At 41.2% G+C, this 19,273-nt stretch overlaps 1 protein-coding gene across 2 annotated transcripts in view; it reads right to left on the reverse strand.

The window, feature by feature from the left end:
* Positions 1-6,002: 6,002 nt before the first annotated feature.
* EFHC2 (EF-hand domain containing 2) overlaps positions 6,003-19,273 on the reverse strand; it is an 82,098-nt gene continuing 68,827 nt past the window's right edge. For both annotated transcript variants that reach the window (XM_088444916.1, XM_088444917.1), the window contains 5 exons: positions 18,425-18,558; positions 14,060-14,257; positions 12,519-12,611; positions 11,545-11,644; positions 6,003-6,237 (listed from right to left, as the gene is read on the reverse strand). In XM_088444916.1, coding sequence (XP_088301042.1) covers positions 6,142-6,237; positions 11,545-11,644; positions 12,519-12,611; positions 14,060-14,257; positions 18,425-18,558 — 621 coding nt within the window. In that variant the 3' untranslated portion in view covers positions 6,003-6,141. The remainder of the gene's footprint in view (positions 6,238-11,544; positions 11,645-12,518; positions 12,612-14,059; positions 14,258-18,424; positions 18,559-19,273) is intronic.

Here is a 19,273-nt window from a genome sequence, read left to right on the forward strand (position 1 = left end):
TCTTTGCACAGACAGCCTGTACGGCTGACCGGCAGGCTGAAACTGATAAGCACATGTGTGTACTCACTGTAGGTGGCAACCGAGTAGAGGCACTGTTAGACTTTGGTAGCTTGGTGACACTTATAAAAGCTGAGCTGGTGAACCCCTTGAGGCATACAGGGAAAACTGTTGGTGTGACCTGCATACATGGGGATACTCGATATTATGTTACTGCCGAGGTGAACATCGAGACACCATGTGGTTCTGCTATAGTTTCTGTGGCTTTGGTGCCTGGTCTGATGTACGATGCAATATTGGGGAGAGACTTTGCTCACTTCTGGAAGTTGTGGGAAAGTCGTTTTGTTCCAGAAGTGAACAACCCCGGTCCATTTGAGAAGGTTGTCGATGTAGTGGAGGAGGGAGTTTCTTCTGAGTCAGAGTTATTCCCTTTTTCTACTATGATTGGCGATATAGAGAATGCGGAGCGTGACGGTGGCCCGCCAACTGATGTGCCTACCATTGAGGTGGGATGTGTTGTTGGGCCAGGTGATCGTCTGCCTGATTTAGAGGTCAGAAGAGAGGTCTTTGCCGTGGAGCAGTTGAATGACCCTACTTTGGTAAAAGTCAGGGAGAATGTAAAGGTAGTTGATGGTAAACCCGTAGACCCTGATAGTCCTTTGTCCTATCCCCACATGGCAATGTGTCAGGATTTATCCTGCCCTGAGTGTCAGTATCATGCTCCCAGACCACATTTTAAGGGTCCACTAGTTCCATTGCCTATTATAGAGGTGCCGATAGTGAGAGAGCACCTGGAACAGGCTCAACAGGCACAGCAGAGGGTATACAACCGCAATGCTCGGTTACGCAGCTTTGCTCCTGGGGACAGAGTGTTAGTATTGGTTCCCACTGTGGAAAATAAACTTTTGGCTAAATGGCAAGGCCCCTTTGAAATCTTAGAAAGAGTGGGACAGGTCAATTACAAAGTTTACCAGCCGGGGAAAAGAAAGTCGGAACAGATATACCATAAAAATCTGTTAAAGCCCTGGAAAGATAGAATGGTACTGTCGGCCGTCCGAGCCCCTCCAGTAAGTCCAGGGCCCTTAGTTCCCGAAGTGACAGTGGCAAAAACCCTGTCGGCAATTCAACAACGAGAGGTCAAGGAGTTTCTGGTTAGAAATAGGGTGCTGTTCTCTGACGTACCTGGGAAAACCTCGGTCGTTAAACATGACATCATCACTGACCCAGGGGTTAAAGTTAATCTAAAGCCCTATAGGTTACCAGAAGCACCAAGAGCATCGGTGTCGAAAGAAATTAAAAATATGCTAGAGTTAGGGGTTATTGAAGTATCACATAGTGAATGGTCAAGTCCCATTGTGTTGATTCCAAAGCCCGACGGGAGTGTGCGTTTCTGCAATGACTTCCGAAAGTTAAACAGTGTTTTAAAATTCGATGCCTACCCGGTGCCACAGTGGAGAAGGAGGCGTTGGCCATAAAGTGGGCGTTAGAGGCTCTCAGGTACTACTTGGTTGGTAGAAAGTTCAAATTGATCACTGACCATGCCCCTTTGAAGTGGATGTCCGAAAATAAGGACAGTAATGCGTGAATTACGAGATGGTTCTTGGCGTTACAAACTTTTAAATTTTCAGTGGAACACAGGCCAGGGGACCTGTTGTCTAAAGCAGACGCGTTGTCACGCGTTCATTGTTTGGGGGCTTCAGTTGTTCCGCCCCATAGGTCGAAACAAAGGGGGGGGGATATGTGATAGGATCATTGGTAAAGTGGTCTGTGACAGGGACATTTATCCCAGATTCCTGTCCTATGTGTTTAAAATCCCCAAGAGAAAGTCTGCAGTGTAGCAGGCTTGAGTTTCGGCTTTTTGAAAAGCCGGTTTGGGACCTGGGGGTTGTGGGTGAGAGGAGAGGGAGGGCTCCATCCACGGCCACTCCAGGTTTTGGTTCTCGCAGCCTGGTAACAGGTTGTTAGGATTTCCACCTGAGAGTGGCCAATATAAGCCTAGTGTGTTGAAGGCTGATTGTCTCACCTGGGAGAGCAGACAGGGAGTTTGCTCAGAGACACTTGGAAACCTAACTGTGAGTGTTGTGCTGTGCTTTGTTGCTGGCGAGGGTATTAGGCCCTGCCAGGTTCTGGTAGTGAGGGAACTACCTGTGAAGTTAGTGCCCCGACAGGGCTAGGATTTATATTTATGTTTTCTTTAGATTTCTGACATTGTACAATAAAGACTGGCGCCGACCAGCTTGTACTTGCATCCAGACTGGTGTGCTGCTTCCCTGCTGCTGTGTGTGTGTGTGTAAGGAAGGAGTCCTCTACCCAGGAGAGGGACCCCCTAACCTAACTGTGTCACAATATATATATATATATATATATATATACACACCACTTGTGTGTGCGGTCGCACTCTGATATACACACGCCTTGGGTGGTTGAACACAAGATTTGCATATATCAAAGTGTGACCACACACCAGGAGTGGTATATCTATTACATAAATATATGTGTGTGTGTCATTAATTGCATGTTACAGCTGCGCTTTTTAAAGTGCAGTTTGCTCAGCATACTAGCCATAGATGGTGGGTTTGTCCAACATAGTAACCATGACCTTGAGGAATTGACCTGCCCTATACTCACCACCAGGCTTGGGAAGAATATATAATTCTGCATACTATAAAACTGAATGAATCTGTGTTGTGCAGGTAGTTGTGTTAACTAATATACAGAGATAAAAATAAATACATTTACATGAAACATTCCAGTGCATCTTATGGTGTGTTGTATTTTATAATATGAAATATATAGTACATGCCTGTGTAACGCCACAGTCATTATGAAACTATAAAAATGTGGTTGTTTTTTTTTTAATGCACAGGTGAATGACAAACTTGCAAAGAGGGCAAATTATTTGCTGTTGGGCAACTAATGGTGGTAATATGGCAACCAAAGATTGCTAGCAAATAACAGACTCACATGACACTAAGGACCTCATTCAGAGTCGGTCGTTGCGGCCGCTCGGTCGTAAGGGAAAAGGGGCCGGATATGCAAATGAAGCGCTCGCAAGTTGCGTCGTTAAGATGGGATCGTTAGCTGGACGAGCGAGGGGAGGATGCGGTCGTAAGACTAAAAGCACGCCCTCTTCTCGTTCGCAATACATGTCATCTCTGGGCATATAAGGGTTAATCGAGACCATCGGAGCTGGTCGTAGAGCTTAAGGTTGTCCATACCCTCTCTTAAGCACTACGATGAAGTCAGTGTATAAACCTCCCATGTCACATGTGCCATGACACTACTTTGTTAATTATGCACTCCCATAAAACGCCGTTTGCATAAGGCACGCCTGCGTTCGGATCTCCACTCCCCCGTTCACAAGCACTTTCCCCTGTTACCACCCACAAACGCCTCATCCTGTCACTCAAACTAACAACCTGGCCAAGTTGAAGGAGAGAGAAATTTCAGATCGCAACAGCTAGTTTGCGCACGCGCATTGCGAAACTTATGCATGCGCTGTTTTGCGAACATCGCTGGGTACGACCGAGCGGCCGCTTACGACCGACTCTGAATGAGGTCCAAACTCCCTGCAACAAACACAGAAAAAGGGCCATGAATAGAAAAAAGGTAAATAAAATAAAACTTCATGTAGACAATCTATGCGCAGTTGTTAAGTTAACTTGAATACTCTAATGTTTTATTTATATAAATGTCAGTATTTTCCACAAAACTATACTTACTTTCTTCTAATCATACTGTACTTGCTACAGATCCCAATTTATCGGCTACATGGGAGGGGTTACCTTTGGTTAATCTGTAAATAGCAGCACTAGAGAACTATGCATGGAAAATCAGGAGGTGTTGGGGAAAAGTAACGCAAATGAAGATAAGATCAGGGCTGTATACATACTACATAAATAAGCAATAACGGCAGGGAAACATGATGTAACCTTTATAATTTTCCCAATGTTGTTGATTTGGCATGACTTCAGAGCCACCACACTGTTATAAAACAGAACCTTTACTTTACAGATGTGTTTCATCAACTTGAGACAAATTTTATACAGAGAATCTTTGTGTTTTGAAGAGAGTACAAAATAAAGCCTTAAACCAAGAACATGCAAATTGACTACGGGCTCATTTTAAAACATTTCAAACAAACAATAAAACTTTCTAACTTGCTCAACTATATATCCATGAAAAGATGTTGTTTATTCCTTGTGAAATCCATTATTCATTTTTAAGAGCCATCAGTAACAGCTCTGCTTATATAATATATATATCACACACACAGAGGGCCTGATTCAGAGGTGGACAGATACGCATGCCTCCCAATGCTTACTGCTGGGGAATGCAGATCGGAAGTGCATGGAGATCCGGGATCAGGGTCTGTGTGGAAAGATACAGTTCCACTGACATCCGGCGGACAAATTCCGTCTGACATTTTGAGCAACCATAAGATTGTACAAGCAGTTCGACGGTGTGTTCAATGTCCAACCGATGGTGTGACTTTTTGCGAACCATGGCAGATTAGAGCCGCGGTGGTGCACATCTCAGTGGACAGGCCATTGGCTGCAGCATTAGCAAATATTTGCAGTATTGGCTGCGAGCTACTGCATATCCGCCAACCTTTGAATCAGGCCCAGAATCCTTATAAACGATTTAAGCACCAATTTACAATGTGTTATAGGTCTATATTAGATCAAGTGTGCACACGGGCCATTTAACGCATTGTCCCATCTGCTGTGCAGCACAGCAGATGAGACGAAGCAATGATCGACACCATACTGCTAAGTGCAGCATGGAACTACACGCTGCGCCGTCATCCACTCTGGACAAAGATAGCTCATTATTACCTGCCAGGCCCCATGTAGCATCCTATGTAGCTCCAGTAAAGAGTCTATAAGGATTTGGGGCCTGATTCATTACCAACTGCAATAGGGATTACGCACACAGTCTCACCGAGATAGTATGCTAATCAATTGCAATCGCTGTCCTGTCGCAGCATAAGGTAAGGAAAACCACTTTACCTTACACACATCCGTTATGCTAAGCAAGACTGCAAAACCATTGGTACTATCAAGTACCATTGCAGCCTCACGCACACTTGCACAAGCCCTGACCTTACTCAGAAATTGGTAACTTCCACGCATGCTATCAGGCATCAGGCTGCATAGGGCATCACAGTGGCTAATTTATGCACGCCCCTGCAACGGCGTTCAAACACCCTGGCACGCCTGAGTTTCGCCGACTACACCTACGTCACCTCTCACAAACGGCACTTCCTGTCAATCACTCTGCAATGCATCTGCGTAGTCACTGCGATCGCAGTCCCGATCGCACTGGCCGGTTCGCGGACGCGCACTGCGATGAATACGCTAGCGCAGAACGCAACACTCGGCAAATTGTGTGTGTAATCGCAGTTGCGATCGGTAGTGATACAGGCCCTTGGTCCTCTCTTGCTGAGAGCTGCAGTGTAATACGGACATCCAGCTGCAGGTAATGGGTTAGGGTTCTCAGCCATGCATCCTCCTATTTGTTACACGTGGGTAGAAATTAGAGGGGCTCACTCCACAGTGGACAACTCTTTTGTAGGCAAATATGTTATTATGTATAAGATTTTTGCATCATTATTCATACTGAAAATAGATGGTTTTTGTTTGTTTTTAAGCTTACAGTTAGTTTTTTATCGTAATCTGAAATGCTGATTTGACTAAAGAAAAGTCAGTTTTTTAATAGAAAGCAAAAAAAAAGAAAAAAATATAGAAAATACACAAAGTATGCAGGTTATTTTGTTATGTCTTAGATTAGTACACTGACTACAAATGGAAATTCTGGCCTGGGGTTGTCAAGAGAATACAATTATATCTAAAATGTTTTGAAAATAAAACATTAGATTATTTTCTTATTAATGGACACAGAGAACGCAAACTAAAGGTCAACATCTCCATATGATTTTATCTGTCACATTACAAACAATAACATCATACAGGAGGAACCAGGTTATCTTCTAAGATCTTTTATTTTGCTCCCCAAAACAGCAGTACACGCATTCATTAGTACATTGATGTCTTTCCATACCATGTTCTAATGAGAGACACACAGGAAATACAGAAGAAAGGGATGAATTACAGAGCAGAGAACATGAAAATGGCTGTAGGTTTATTCTTGGGAACCAAACAGATCATCAAGAAGAAGTAAGTAGTTCACGCTGTTTACTGCATTGCTTGTAGCTTGTCCACTCCACTCAGCATCAAACTGAAAATAAAGGGGGAGAAGTGCCTTGTTCATTATTTTAGTAGAAAACAAAGAATATACTCAGAATATGATGGTATAAATTATACAGGGCATGGACAGCTACTCAGTTCTTGACCACACGCCATACTTTCTCCTTGGCACTGATATCTCCATCTTCTGTTCCACTGAACAAAGTACTAGGACTATTGTAACATGGACTATTATAACAAGGGCTGCCACATGTATATCTGGGAGACAAGTCAATAGTATGTAATATATTTAATATATGGCAATTCCAGGGGCACAACATTGAGCTCCAGTTCATTATGCACAGTCACTATTGAGCCTAATCCTACACCACACATTCCTTCCCTAAGGCTACTGTACCTTTTCTCTGGCCTATTACTCTGCACGCATAGAACTAAGCAGTTCACTGGTAGGCAGAACATGTGTTCATGGGATGTGGTTATAATACTGACAGCCGGGATGCTGGCGCTTATAATGCCGGCGCCGGCATCCCGATAGTAAGGACTGGGGTTATGAGGAGGGTTAGGGTTTAGGGTTAGGCACTAGGGGGAGGGTTAGGCAATAGGGGGGGAGGGTTAGGCACTAGGGGGGGAGGGTTAGGTTTAGAGTGCGTGGAGGGGGAGGTTAGGTTTAGGCAGAGGGGAGGGAGGGGTAGGGGGAGGGTTAGCTTCATGTTCAGTCATGTTTATATTTATATTATCATTTATTTATATGGCGCCACAGCGCCTCACAAAGCATAAACAAATAGGTGACCAGCGACTTACAGTACAATACAAGACAAGGACATGTATAATATACTGTACATTGCTACATTAGTGACCATAACACCCACATAAGCAGCAGAGCATAAGCAACCAAGTGTTAGGTGCCCTAGTGGGGAGTAATAAGTAGATGAAAGTAAAAGTAGAGAAAAGCACAAGAGGGTAGAGGGCCCTGCTCGTAAGAGCTTACATTCTAAAAGGGAGGGGCAGACAAACAGGTGTGACACAGATGGGATAGGTGGGGAGGGAGGAGCATGTAGCAGAAAGTTAGGATGACAGCTGGAAGGCTATAATGAAGTAGTGGGTCTTGAGAGCTTGTTTGAATGATTGTAGAGAGGTGCAGAGTCTGATGGGGAGAGGGAGAGAGTTCCAAAGGTGGGGAGCATCATGAGCAAAATCTTGGCAGCAGGAGTGGGAGGAAAGGAGTTTACTGAAGACACTCGAATAATTGTTTAGTCAGCTTTACCTGCTGCATATGCCATTCTATGTTACATTTATTAAAGGCTTTGTTAGTGACAGGAACACTAATTGTGGTCCTGCTAGGTGTATTTTGCCTTAAATGATTGCACAATACATATGAAGTGATAAAAGGTGTGCATAGTCTGTCTATTGAGCATGACCAGAAAATGATATAACATGGACACACATGATAAGCCATGATGAAAATATATTTATACTGTATGTTCAAATAGTACTGAAACTCTGTTTCTTAGTTGGGCTTACATTTGAGACAATAATAGTGTAGAGAATCCTAAAACCTCTGATATCAGTTGTCACAATTGTGTCCCAGGATTAGAAGGGAATGAGTTACACATTCATTCCAAACTGCTCACAGTCTGTATATTTTCCACCATACAACTAACGGACAAAACCAATTAAATCATGGTGTGCTTTTTACATCTTATGTCTGTATGTTTACTCCTTTTAAAATAATATGAACACTAAAATGTACAAAATGACTGCAAAAGCCGTAAACCTGTGGAATGCACTCCCACAAGAACTGGTATTGGCAGACACTATAGATAAATTTAAGAAATGACTGGACATATTTATAACAGAAGGTGACATACAGGGCTACTGGCATTAATAACACATTACAGTATGATGACCAGGGAACTGTCCAATCGCCAGTATGGGGTAAAGAAGGAATTTCTCCCCTCCTAGGGCAAACTGCTTTATGGGTGTTTTTTTCATAGTCTGGGTTTTTATCAGTGTGAAAGGTTGAATTTGACGTACATACTGTATACCTCTTCTCAACCTAGACAAATCATCGACTGTAACTGGAGGGAAGATGGTTTCCCCAAAATATATGGTTTGGGTGTTTCGCTGTAGGAGCAGTCAGGCCGAGATTTCTGTATGTGCTACTTTCATATTTTATTTAATAAAAGGTTGCATACAATACAAAAGCAAAAAGAAATGACATTGTAAAATTCAATAGCATTGAAGGTTTTACAATGATATCAGTACAACAACAAGGAAACATAATATATAAAGAAGAACATGGAGGGGAAGGGAGAAGGAGTTAGGAGGGAGTTGCCACGTCTAGAGGGTAAATTTACTAATAGTCAATTTTAATGGATTAAAAATTCAATATAAATCTATCTAAATCGCTGTTGTGTTTCCGGGGATAAATCACACATTTACTAACAGACAGTTTTTAATATTGATTTTTAAGTGTTAGTACATGTGCAATCTAGATCGATTTTTAATTGATTAAAATCAATTAAAATAAACCTTTAGTAAAAATTTACCTCTTGGTCTACAAATTAGGAAACCAGTGGGAGATTGCTTAGTGCCAATTAAAAACGCGTCAGGTTGTAGCGGTTCAGAGTATCCTTAGTGTGTAAGGTCAAGTAGAGTGACTTTATGAAAAGATAATAGATGATATCTCCGGCACTGAGAGGGGAATGGTATAAGAGTGTCAGTGACACTATAGAACAGTGGTTCTCAAACTCGGTCCTCAGGACCCCACACAGTTCACATTTTCCAGGTCACCCAGCAGGTGCACAGGTGTAGTCATTACTCACTGACACATTTTAAAAGATCCACAGGTGGCGCTAATTATTTCACTTGTTATTCTGTGAGGAGACCTGGAAAACATGCACTGTTTGGGGTCCTGAGGACCAGGTTTGAGAACCTGTGCTATAGAATATAACTAAACAATCCCTTACTCCTCGTGTAAAAGGAATGTAATATGATAATGATGTGTAATATGCCATTTAATTTAATAAAAATATTTGAAATGATACATGCCTTTCTCATTTTGCATTGCAGCTCACTCACTGAGCAAGAGGTGTGACCCTCTATATATGAGGCTGTGATGGTTTTCTGAACAAAGGGCCTGATTCAGAGCCGCTTGTAAGCGGCCGCTCGTTCGCTCCGAGCAATGTTCGCACATCTGCGCATGCGTATGGGTCGTAATGCGCATGCGCCAACCAGTCAGTGCGGTCGGAAATCGAGCGCTCGCAAAATAGCGAGTGCCTGCTAATTTGAGGCGTTTGTGGGTGGTAACAGGGGAAGGTGCTTGAAAACGGGGAGTGGTGATCCGAACGCAGGCATGCCAAACGGTCAAAACGGGCGTTTTAAGGGTGTGCATAATTAACAAAGCAGCGTCATCAACCACGTCACTTGGTTGTTTCTTAGCCCGAACTGTTCGCATGATTGCGGTAGGAAAATCCTACCACAAGCACTGCGAGCAGTTCAGATGCCTTTCGATGTACTCGATTAATCAAGTAGCGGAGATGACGTAGGATGCGAGCGGCCAAGGGACGTCTTTACAAAATAGCGAGCGCATGTTTCGTTCGCTCGCTCGCTCAGACATAGAGGCGTCAACAGACCGCTAAGAGCGAGCGCTCAATTTAAATAGCCGGCCCCTTTTTCTGAACGAGCGAGCACAAATAGCGTCCGGCTCTGAATCAGGCCCAAAGTCCCACTATTACTAATTAGCTCTTGTAGATGAGGAGTAAAGGATTCCTTAGTCACATCCTATAGTGTCACTGACAATCTTATACCATTCCCCTCTCAGCGCTGGAGATACCTTTTATCTTAGCTCCATATCCTGGGGTTCAGTTGGGAAACCACTATCTCTCATTAGGCTGCAAAGAGAGGATTCTTTCTTGGCGCCACCCATAACAACATTTTATGAAAAGAGCCACGGGGCCCATACCTGAGTGATGGCGATTTCTTTGACGTATAAATGTTATGAGATCTTTTCCATGTGCGCTATATAACATGTATGTCCTATATGTGCTATTTTGATGTTATCAGAATGAGACAATTGAAGTTTAATGTGATTTTTAGAACATCTAGTAGGCTGGGGCCACTGCGCATGCGCACGCCGGAGCCGACGTGCGCATGCGCGAGACCCAGCTAGCGACGGGCGCTCCGTCGCTCCGGGTCTCGCACCAAAAGGGGGCGGCTGTCGATTTTGATCGACAGCTCGCACCGTTTTGGAGGCGGGCAGGGGGGGTGGCTGGCCAAACGGAGGCGTTCCCGACGGAACGCCTGCTGTTTGGGGGCGGCCCCACTGACTTCACGAGTGATGTCAGTGGCGAGCTTCCGGCTTTATTAAGAACCAGAAGCTCACTGGGGCATGCGGGAATGAGACCCTACCGCAAGGGTCTCGTTGCAAGCCCCGATGGTCGCGATGGTCGAGACCATCGCGAGCATCACCTGGCCGCTCGCAATAGCTGTGGGTGGTCACCCACAGCTATGCGAGCGGCCTGGAGGCTGCACCAAAAAAAAGCCCTGATTCAGAGCGAGTGCTCTTTCAGAGCGTCCGGCTCTGAATCAGGCCCAGAGTCCAGAGACTAGGTGGCATCATAAAGGTGACAGTAGTGAGGCTGCACCGAGGGCCTCACTACTGTCTTGTCATATGACTTGTCACCTTGTCCTCATCCATGGTGCAAAACACCCCCAGGAATTTTTTTTTAATAAATAAAATATTTAAATATATTTTTAAAAATACTTTTTAAACTTTATTAACTAAAAATAAAACAACAATTTATGAGCGGTTAATTGACTAATTTATATGATTGTAAGTGTATATGTTTTGTTATTCTTGTGCATAAACAACATGACACTACAGAACACAACATACCCTGTTGTAACAGCATGTGTAATCAATAACAGCACACCAAAACATGATGAGCAACTCATACAATAAACCTGCATTTATTATATTTCTTACTATAACATACCAATGCTGTTAATGTGTCTCAATTCTATACATGACAGAAGTAATAACTAGGCATATAATAAATAAAATGTAATTTGCAATGTATGTTATATTGACAGGATGAACATGTTAACTTTGTAATGTTTTAACTAGATATGAGATTGTATAACAATGGTGATTCCTAGCTTATTGTTCAAGCTATGGCAGTGGTTTAATCCCAAGTACCATAGATTTGTTTTGCTAATTGTTATGTTGCTAAGCATATTGCATAGGTCAAAATACCATACAAGCCTGTAATAGGAACAATACACTTCGGCAGAGCAGGCAGAAGGCACACGTACGGAACAGTCCCTTTCAGTTTACCTTAATTGGTGTAGCCTGTCGTACTGTACTTGGATTTTCTCTCCAGTTAAGACCAGACACCAGTTTGACATAATTAATTTGACCATCATTTTCTTCATGTCTGTGTAAAGCAAAAATACATATTTAAGTTCTGCACAAAACGGGTGCAACCTTGTGTCAATGAATACATATTTGACTATGGACATCGGAGCCTATCCAACATCAAGACCAATGAATGTTACAGAGGCCAGGTCTACAGTTTCATTACTTTTTTTTCCGCTATCTGATTTAGTACCAAGCTCAGAAACTTCACAAACTAGAAACACATGTGAACACTGTGCAGTTGTTGCTTACTACACATATTTAGTTACATTTGTTGACATGGCGCGTTTGTTACACTGTTGGGAGACTAGTGTCTCTTTGTACTGTTTTCACTCTCTCATCACTTTCTTCTCTGCGTCTTATTGACTCATGTTTTTATAATATTCCATGCCTATACATAACAAGAGAACCATTTGTCTCCCATGTACGTTTCAAGTAATGTTGTCCACAATGCATATTGAGATTATTTTATGAACTACAAAATAAAATGATCCATTCTGTATTCATTTCATACTGTATGTCTATCTTACAATGCCAGTTTCCTAAAGGGATATATGTCTCATTATCAATATTTTCTGTAGTCTTTTTATAATAAATGGCACCATGTAAAAGGTACTTTCCCAGCCAGTAGCATATTTGAGGGGCTGTAAAAGAAGCTCAGATTCACTACAACCAGGTTCAGTGACCATAACATGATGGGAATAATAGCGTAGCGAGGTGCTCTCAGTTTCCATCCTGTGTGATACTCAGATGCAGCAAAGTGCAGCTGGAAGTCATTGTATCTTATAGGCAAGTAGGACATTCTGGTACACTTAGCATACTGATTCTTGCATTGTGTCATATAGATCAGTAACAGATCAGATATTTCCTGAAATTAAATTGAAATAACTTACTTTTCAAGTATTACTCGAAGGACATCGTCTGCTAAGGGTAATTTGAAGGCTTTGCAAATTGTTCTAGTTTCTTGGAGTGGAAGCAAGCCTTTCCTACAAGCAGTGAATATAAATGAAAGTTTGATAAAATATATTGAATTAAATAATTCATGAGTTGCCTATATTTTATATGTGAAAGGGTATACTTAGTGGAGGTATTTTCTTTTTTGGAACATAAGATTTTCAGTAATTTTATTGAAGAAAGCAGAACAAATACATACAGTATATATAGATAATAGCTTTCACTTAGTGCTGTACAATAAGAGTACATACAGATTCAAGTATATTAAACTCAGGCATTCTTTTAGCATCTTACATATATTACATTCTAGTAATATTAGCTATTACTATTAATAACATATGCAAATGAAATATCTTGTAGTTTAGCTTTAGTGGCTAATCAAATAATAAATATCAAAATCCACCTTTATCTACAGTAAAAATAGAAACTTACTTTATCAAACAATAAGACCTGTATTCAATTTGAGGCGAAAAGGCGTTTTCTTGTGTTTTTGGCGGAAAATTTTCGCCGATGACGTCATTTTTGCCTGTTTTAACTTTACTCTGTATTGAATTTGGAAGACTTTTCGCCTAGTCGGAAAGTCAATGCAATGTAATAGGCGGAAAAGTTTCCTCTATGAATAGCAGGCGGAAAAAAGTGCAGAATTGGGGTTTTGGGGTGCAACGTTGCGGGAACCCCAGTGCAGCCTTTAGACAGTCCCCCAAAGGTAAACTGCGTCAAAAATTTTTTTGAAAAAGACTTAAGAACACCCCAAAAAATCACTTTGAATTTGGGGGCGAAAAAAAAAATGTTGGGGGACAAAGTTAAAAACTAGACAACTTGACTCTGCGGGGTCCCCAAGTATGCCTCAGAAGTTTTTTTCATTGCAGGGGCTTGCGGCAGGTGGATTTTTCACGATTTTTTAAACTTAACTTTAGCAAATGTAAAATATGCTGGCCCCCATTTTCAAGTACCCCAAATTTGCTGGGATAAGTTATTTTCTGCAAATAAAAATCCTGAATATTATTCTGCACCACTTATACAAAAACGCTATTTAGCAGCTATGGAGCCCGTTTAAAAACACCAAATAGCAAGCCAAATCGGGGGGGTACCATAGAGAACCCCCAAGTCAGAGCATCTTTTGGGGGGTGTCAGGCTGATTTCCCCAAATCTGACAGTACTTTCCGCTTGTTTAAGTTTCACCGGGTCCCTTTCTCGCCTACCTTCAAATTGAATATGGCGATACGCAGGCACGCGCGCGATACTTTTGTGCCTGCAAAACTGGCGAAGTAGGCGAAAAGTCCTGGGAGGCGAAAAAGTATCGTGGGTCCGCTCAAATTGAATACGGCTGTATTAAGTATAAGTGTTAAAACAGGGACATGCAACTTAGGGCACTTTATCTGTTTTGAAGCTATACCTCCCAAAATGCACAGCTACGTCTACAATATGATTGGCTTCCGTCCCCTATAAATGAAAGCCTTGCCAATGAATTTGTTTTTACCTTTCACGATCATTGTAAACAAAGGCATCAGAAAGTTTTCCAAAGTTTTCAAATGACTTTTTCTTCAGTTGTTCTTGGGCAACAGCCATCAGAAGACCTAAATCAACTTCTGGCTTCTCTCTTATACTGTAGTAGCGTCCGACAGTCATTATTTCATGCTCCGTTAGTTTTCTGTCTGAAATATCTACAATGACATTTCTAGGGAGAAAATAAACAAAATGTATAATTCTTTTTTCCAGTGAAAATTATAGATCAGTCATTATAATCTACAGGCTAATGGTATATTAAGCTTGCCCCGGAAAGTTCAGCAGGTGGGTCTGTAATCTTCTTTTTACTTTTCAAAACTAAATAAAGAAGTAGTTTTGGTTAACATGCAAAAAAGTGATAATGCACAAAATAGTCTATATAACACACAGCAGAATAGCCTTTATAATTCTTATTAGGGTATACTGTTCTCAGGACTATGTCTCACTATTAAAAGAACATGGTGTACTATGTAGTCACTGCTTATATTTATTTATCCTTATACAGGTTTTAAAGCCAGTACACTACATGACAACATTTAATTTGACAAATGAGTTTAGTATGAAGAACTAAATTTGTGCAGATGACTCTACAACTTCATTCAAACAAAACAACTGTTCCACATTTGCTGATTTACTATATATATATATATATATATACGAACACATTCATACATACATATATGCAAACATACATAAATACATACAGATGTGTCCTCATACACTATTGCTGCAGTCGTGCCGATCAGCCCTTCTCGGTGTGCCAGGTCCTGTGCGGTTCGACTTGCACTGAGTGTCTTTTTTGCATCTTTTTCACCTCAAAATGTATCTTTCACCTGAAAATGTATCTTGTATATCTGTGTGCGACTGAGTCTGAATCTGTATATGAAGTGTTACAATGCAGCAGCCGTGGCTTTCTTTGCATGCCAAGTGCTGTTGTGCTTTGTATACACACAGATACACAAGTGTTGCATATAAAAGTAATTAGTGCAGTCTTGTGATGCCAATTCCGAATAAGATGCATTTCTGGGCGAAAAAGACGAAAAAAAGTTGCACAAGACTTGGTGGCTTACTCGCGTCATGGCGTACTGAGGCTAGGTGTATGAGGACACATCTATATACCTGGAGATTGTCTCACAGCCCCAGCGTTCATCTGGGTCTTTGATATAAATCATGGGTATTTTACCAGTTACAGTACAAAGCAGTCAATATGCATGTAACATTCAACCAATGGCACATGAGATTTGAAGCAAAATCTCTCTGATTTACTGAAATATCAAAGGCAAAGGCTAGTGCTTTACCAAAACTGGCCCATAAATGAGTCTAGAGGTAATATTTACTAAAGTGCGGGGTTTTAGAAGTGGAGTTGTTGCCCATAGCAACCAATCTGAACCCACTGTAAAATCTCCAGGGGCACCCAATCTTTTGCTGCACTGGGAAGAAGCTTATTTTAAGTTTGAATTTATAATATGAATTTGGTAATGGACAATTTTAATATCCTATTGATAATTCCCTCCATGCAAAAGAAAACTGCACTGCATGTATGAAATGGAAGTGGGACATTGTGTCCTGCTCCTCCTTTTACACAGAGCATTGCACAAAGTCAGTCTGAAGCAACTCTCTGTATGCCAGGGAAGGACAGAAAAAGAAAGCTGGTTGTTTAAAAGAGGAAACTGCCTGTAACCGAGCCAAGTTGAATTTAGAATTACTGTAGTACAATGGCCTGTAGAGGAAGAATGTGAGAGCTGCATTACCACCCAGAAGAGAAGATATGACCCAGCCAAATAGTTGTTGGGCTTTTTTTTTTTAGGCAAAAACTATTGTTGCATGTCATCCTAGCCACAGCTGCCCATGCTGGTGGCATGTCTCTGTCTCCTTGTTTTTACTTGTTATATTCTTCTCCACTGTAAACACCTACCTTGTTATAGAGCCTCACAAAGGGTTCCTTTTATTGACTATAATTAGCTGCAAAGAAAGATGTATGGTACAGTAGGTGGAGATCTACATAACCTGAGGTAATTAAAACTGCTATGGGTCTGAGGTAGTGTCTTCACATCTCTGGATACACTTAGGGATATTGCACTACACCTGCTACATTTTAAAACTCACAATTTTTGACACAACCACCAAAACAATTAAAGCTGGCAGATGTTTCCATCTGTACGATGGCGCATAGCCCAGCGGCAGCTGTAGCTAATCCTGAAATCCGTTTGCAACCGTTCAAATGAGGGCAGACATAACGTCAGAAATCTGCCGGACCACCAGCATCAGTAGCAATTTATATACAGTATTATTATGGTGAGAATGACAAATGTTTCTCTAGTCGTCTCTCAAATCATAATTTGACACAGATGTTTCTGAATTCAATCAGGGTGTCATCATAGTTTCCGTAGAGCAGGAGGTCAAATGTAGAAAGCCAACAACATTACCAACACCTTAGATTAAAAAAAAAAATCCTTTCTCTGTTTGTGAGAAAGTCTCTGGTTATGATCTGTGCTGTGCCGCTGAGAGCTGGTCTAGTCTAGGTGGGGTTATGGCTGAATGAATTAAAGCCCTTGATTGTGCCTTGACAAAAAATGTGTATACAGTATGTTAAATGTATTTATATTTATTGATTCTTGGTGCATTAATAAGATATACAGACCTATTTATCAAATGGAGAAAAGCTAAATCCCTTCCAATCTATGAAAGGTTGCCATGTCCGTAGAAGTGCTATCACCCCTGGCAGCCCCAGCCTGAATACTTATTTGCTGGATCTCGCTGGTCAAAGCTTCCTCTTGATTTGCAGCTTATCTAAACAGGATCACCATGGAACAAGCAGAGACAGTAGAAGAATATTAATGTGAAAATGCTTTATTATTTAAATAAACCATTTTCTTCCCATGGGGTATTGATCAGTATTTTTTTTTCTGCTTTCTATTATATGTAATTTTAATTTTTTAACAAATGGAAATGAAAGCCAAAGTCCAGAGTTTCAGTTCAAATGCGAATGTTTCCTGCGAATTGGAAAGTTAACTCTCGCCCATCATGGCAATGTTGTATCATAAGGAAGAGTAAAATTAGAACAGTGAAGTTGATTTAAAAATAATCTGACAATAGTTCAAAAGATATTTTGGTTATTATGGTCTCATTACAATCTAGGCCCAGGGACTAGGAACCAGAATGAATAGGTTCAGACAGAGAACGTTAAGAGATATACTGTAACTTTATACATCTGATTCCAGAACGTTGGAAGTGTACTGTAAGAAAGATACAATGGGGCAAATGTATGAAGCTCGTGGAAGTGATAAAGTGGAGAGAAATATACGACCAACCAATCAGCTCCCAACTGTAATTTTTCAGACACAGCCTGTAACATGACAGTTAGGAGCTGAGTGGATGGTCGTTTATCACTCTCCACTTCCCAGAGCTTCATACATCTGCCCCAATATGAGGTGGTAAGTAGAAAAGTAAGCATCCATTAAATACATGCTTATACATTACCTCACCTGAAAATGATAAATAATAAAATAATATTAATGATAATATTGTATAACAAATATACATATAAAGTGTTACTATATTTTAATATATTTAAATGTAAATAGAGCCAGAAATATTTAAAGTCACATTTTAAAAGTCACAAATATTTGACCATGATGGAAAATGATACCATACAACAAGACTAAATTTAATTCTAATCCCCATTCATGAAATTTAAGATATGTTTTTTAAGTTCTGTCGCAGATCCCTAATTGACATACTGGACTGCTGAGCATTTAAAGTACTGTCCATGGAATTCACCATCTTCCCACAATAGATAACTAAGGTGAAAGAGCTAAAAAAGATATTCGTAAGTAAAGGCCTAACAAATTCATATTACAAGATTGTGCTAAAAATGATTCAGGATAGAGACCTTTAAAATGATCATGATAAAGGGGCTTGTAGCAACAAGTGTTAGTAGCTGTTCAAAGATTCTCTAAGTGATGACATTTTGGACATATATATATGAAATGTCAATTGCTACGTGTTGCACTACATACAAGAGTTATGGCTTATGAATACTTAGGAAATGCAGCTGTGAATACACTACAAAAAAACAGGCTGATGCTGTACGGAGGACGATTAATTCATCCCATAGCTTCCTAAATCATGATGAGAGATCAGACCTCTCAGCACAGTATTCTAAATAGAGAAATGTTCGAAACCAAAGAGAGGCAAGCGTAACCTCTCCAGCAATTCCGGTCACTATGAAGTCATCGCCCACATAGTAAAAGCATTTCTGTGATAGACTTCCTTAAAAAGTGATAAATATAGCACATACTAGGAGCACACAGCCATGTTTTGCATTCACATACTATACCTTAATGTTTCATAGGTGATCTCATTTCTGTTTCCAGCATCATTAGCGGCAAAGAGTTGCTTGATTTCTCTGACTTTTGATTGGCCGATACTCCTTAGCTTGCTTTTAATTGAAGCAATATCAGCCACAGGGAACTGAAAAAAGAAATAATGTAAAGATACTTGTGAGTTTCATCTGTAAAACTGTATGTCATAGATATGTACATAAGCGCCATATTATTTACAGTACAGCGAACTTCTCAACATTTATCCCTTTACCTCATAAATGCACTTGATCACTGATGTTGGCCATGGATAATAAATGAATAACAATAAAATACTATTGTTGCTAATTTGTAAGGCGGCATTTGCACTATGCAGTGAGGAAAATGGGACACACACAACCAACAGCGGCTCCTATAACCTTAGATGCCTGCCACTGCCTATGCTGCAGCAGCCCTAAAGGAGGAGAGAAGGGGAAGGAGCTTGGCAGGCTGGGTCCTGGTGCTTGTACAATGGATCTGTCAGGTGACCGGACAGGTGCATGCGCACAAGTGGTGGTGGGACCGTGCCAGCACATATCTCCGGCTTCTAGGGACTATATCGGCTGCAGCCCCTAGAAGTCAGGTAGGACAGTTGCAGAGACTGCCTGTCCTGTGTGTGATTGGCAGGTGGCGCTTCCAGTGAGAAGCCGCTGCCAGTCACAGTGTAGCCAGTGTTGTCACAGACTGCAACTGGCTCACTGAAGTGGCGGATTTTACTGGAGGGCTGCAGCCCTGCAACCCCTCGGTAAAATCCACAACTGCATACAAGAGTGATATATAAGAAGGGATATTTGTCAATAGGAAATCAGGACCTCATTCAGACCCGC

This window comes from Taudactylus pleione, unplaced genomic scaffold (genome assembly GCF_031769625.1).
Source record: "Taudactylus pleione unplaced genomic scaffold, aTauple2 ptg000374l, whole genome shotgun sequence".
NCBI lineage: Eukaryota > Metazoa > Chordata > Amphibia > Anura > Myobatrachidae > Taudactylus > Taudactylus pleione.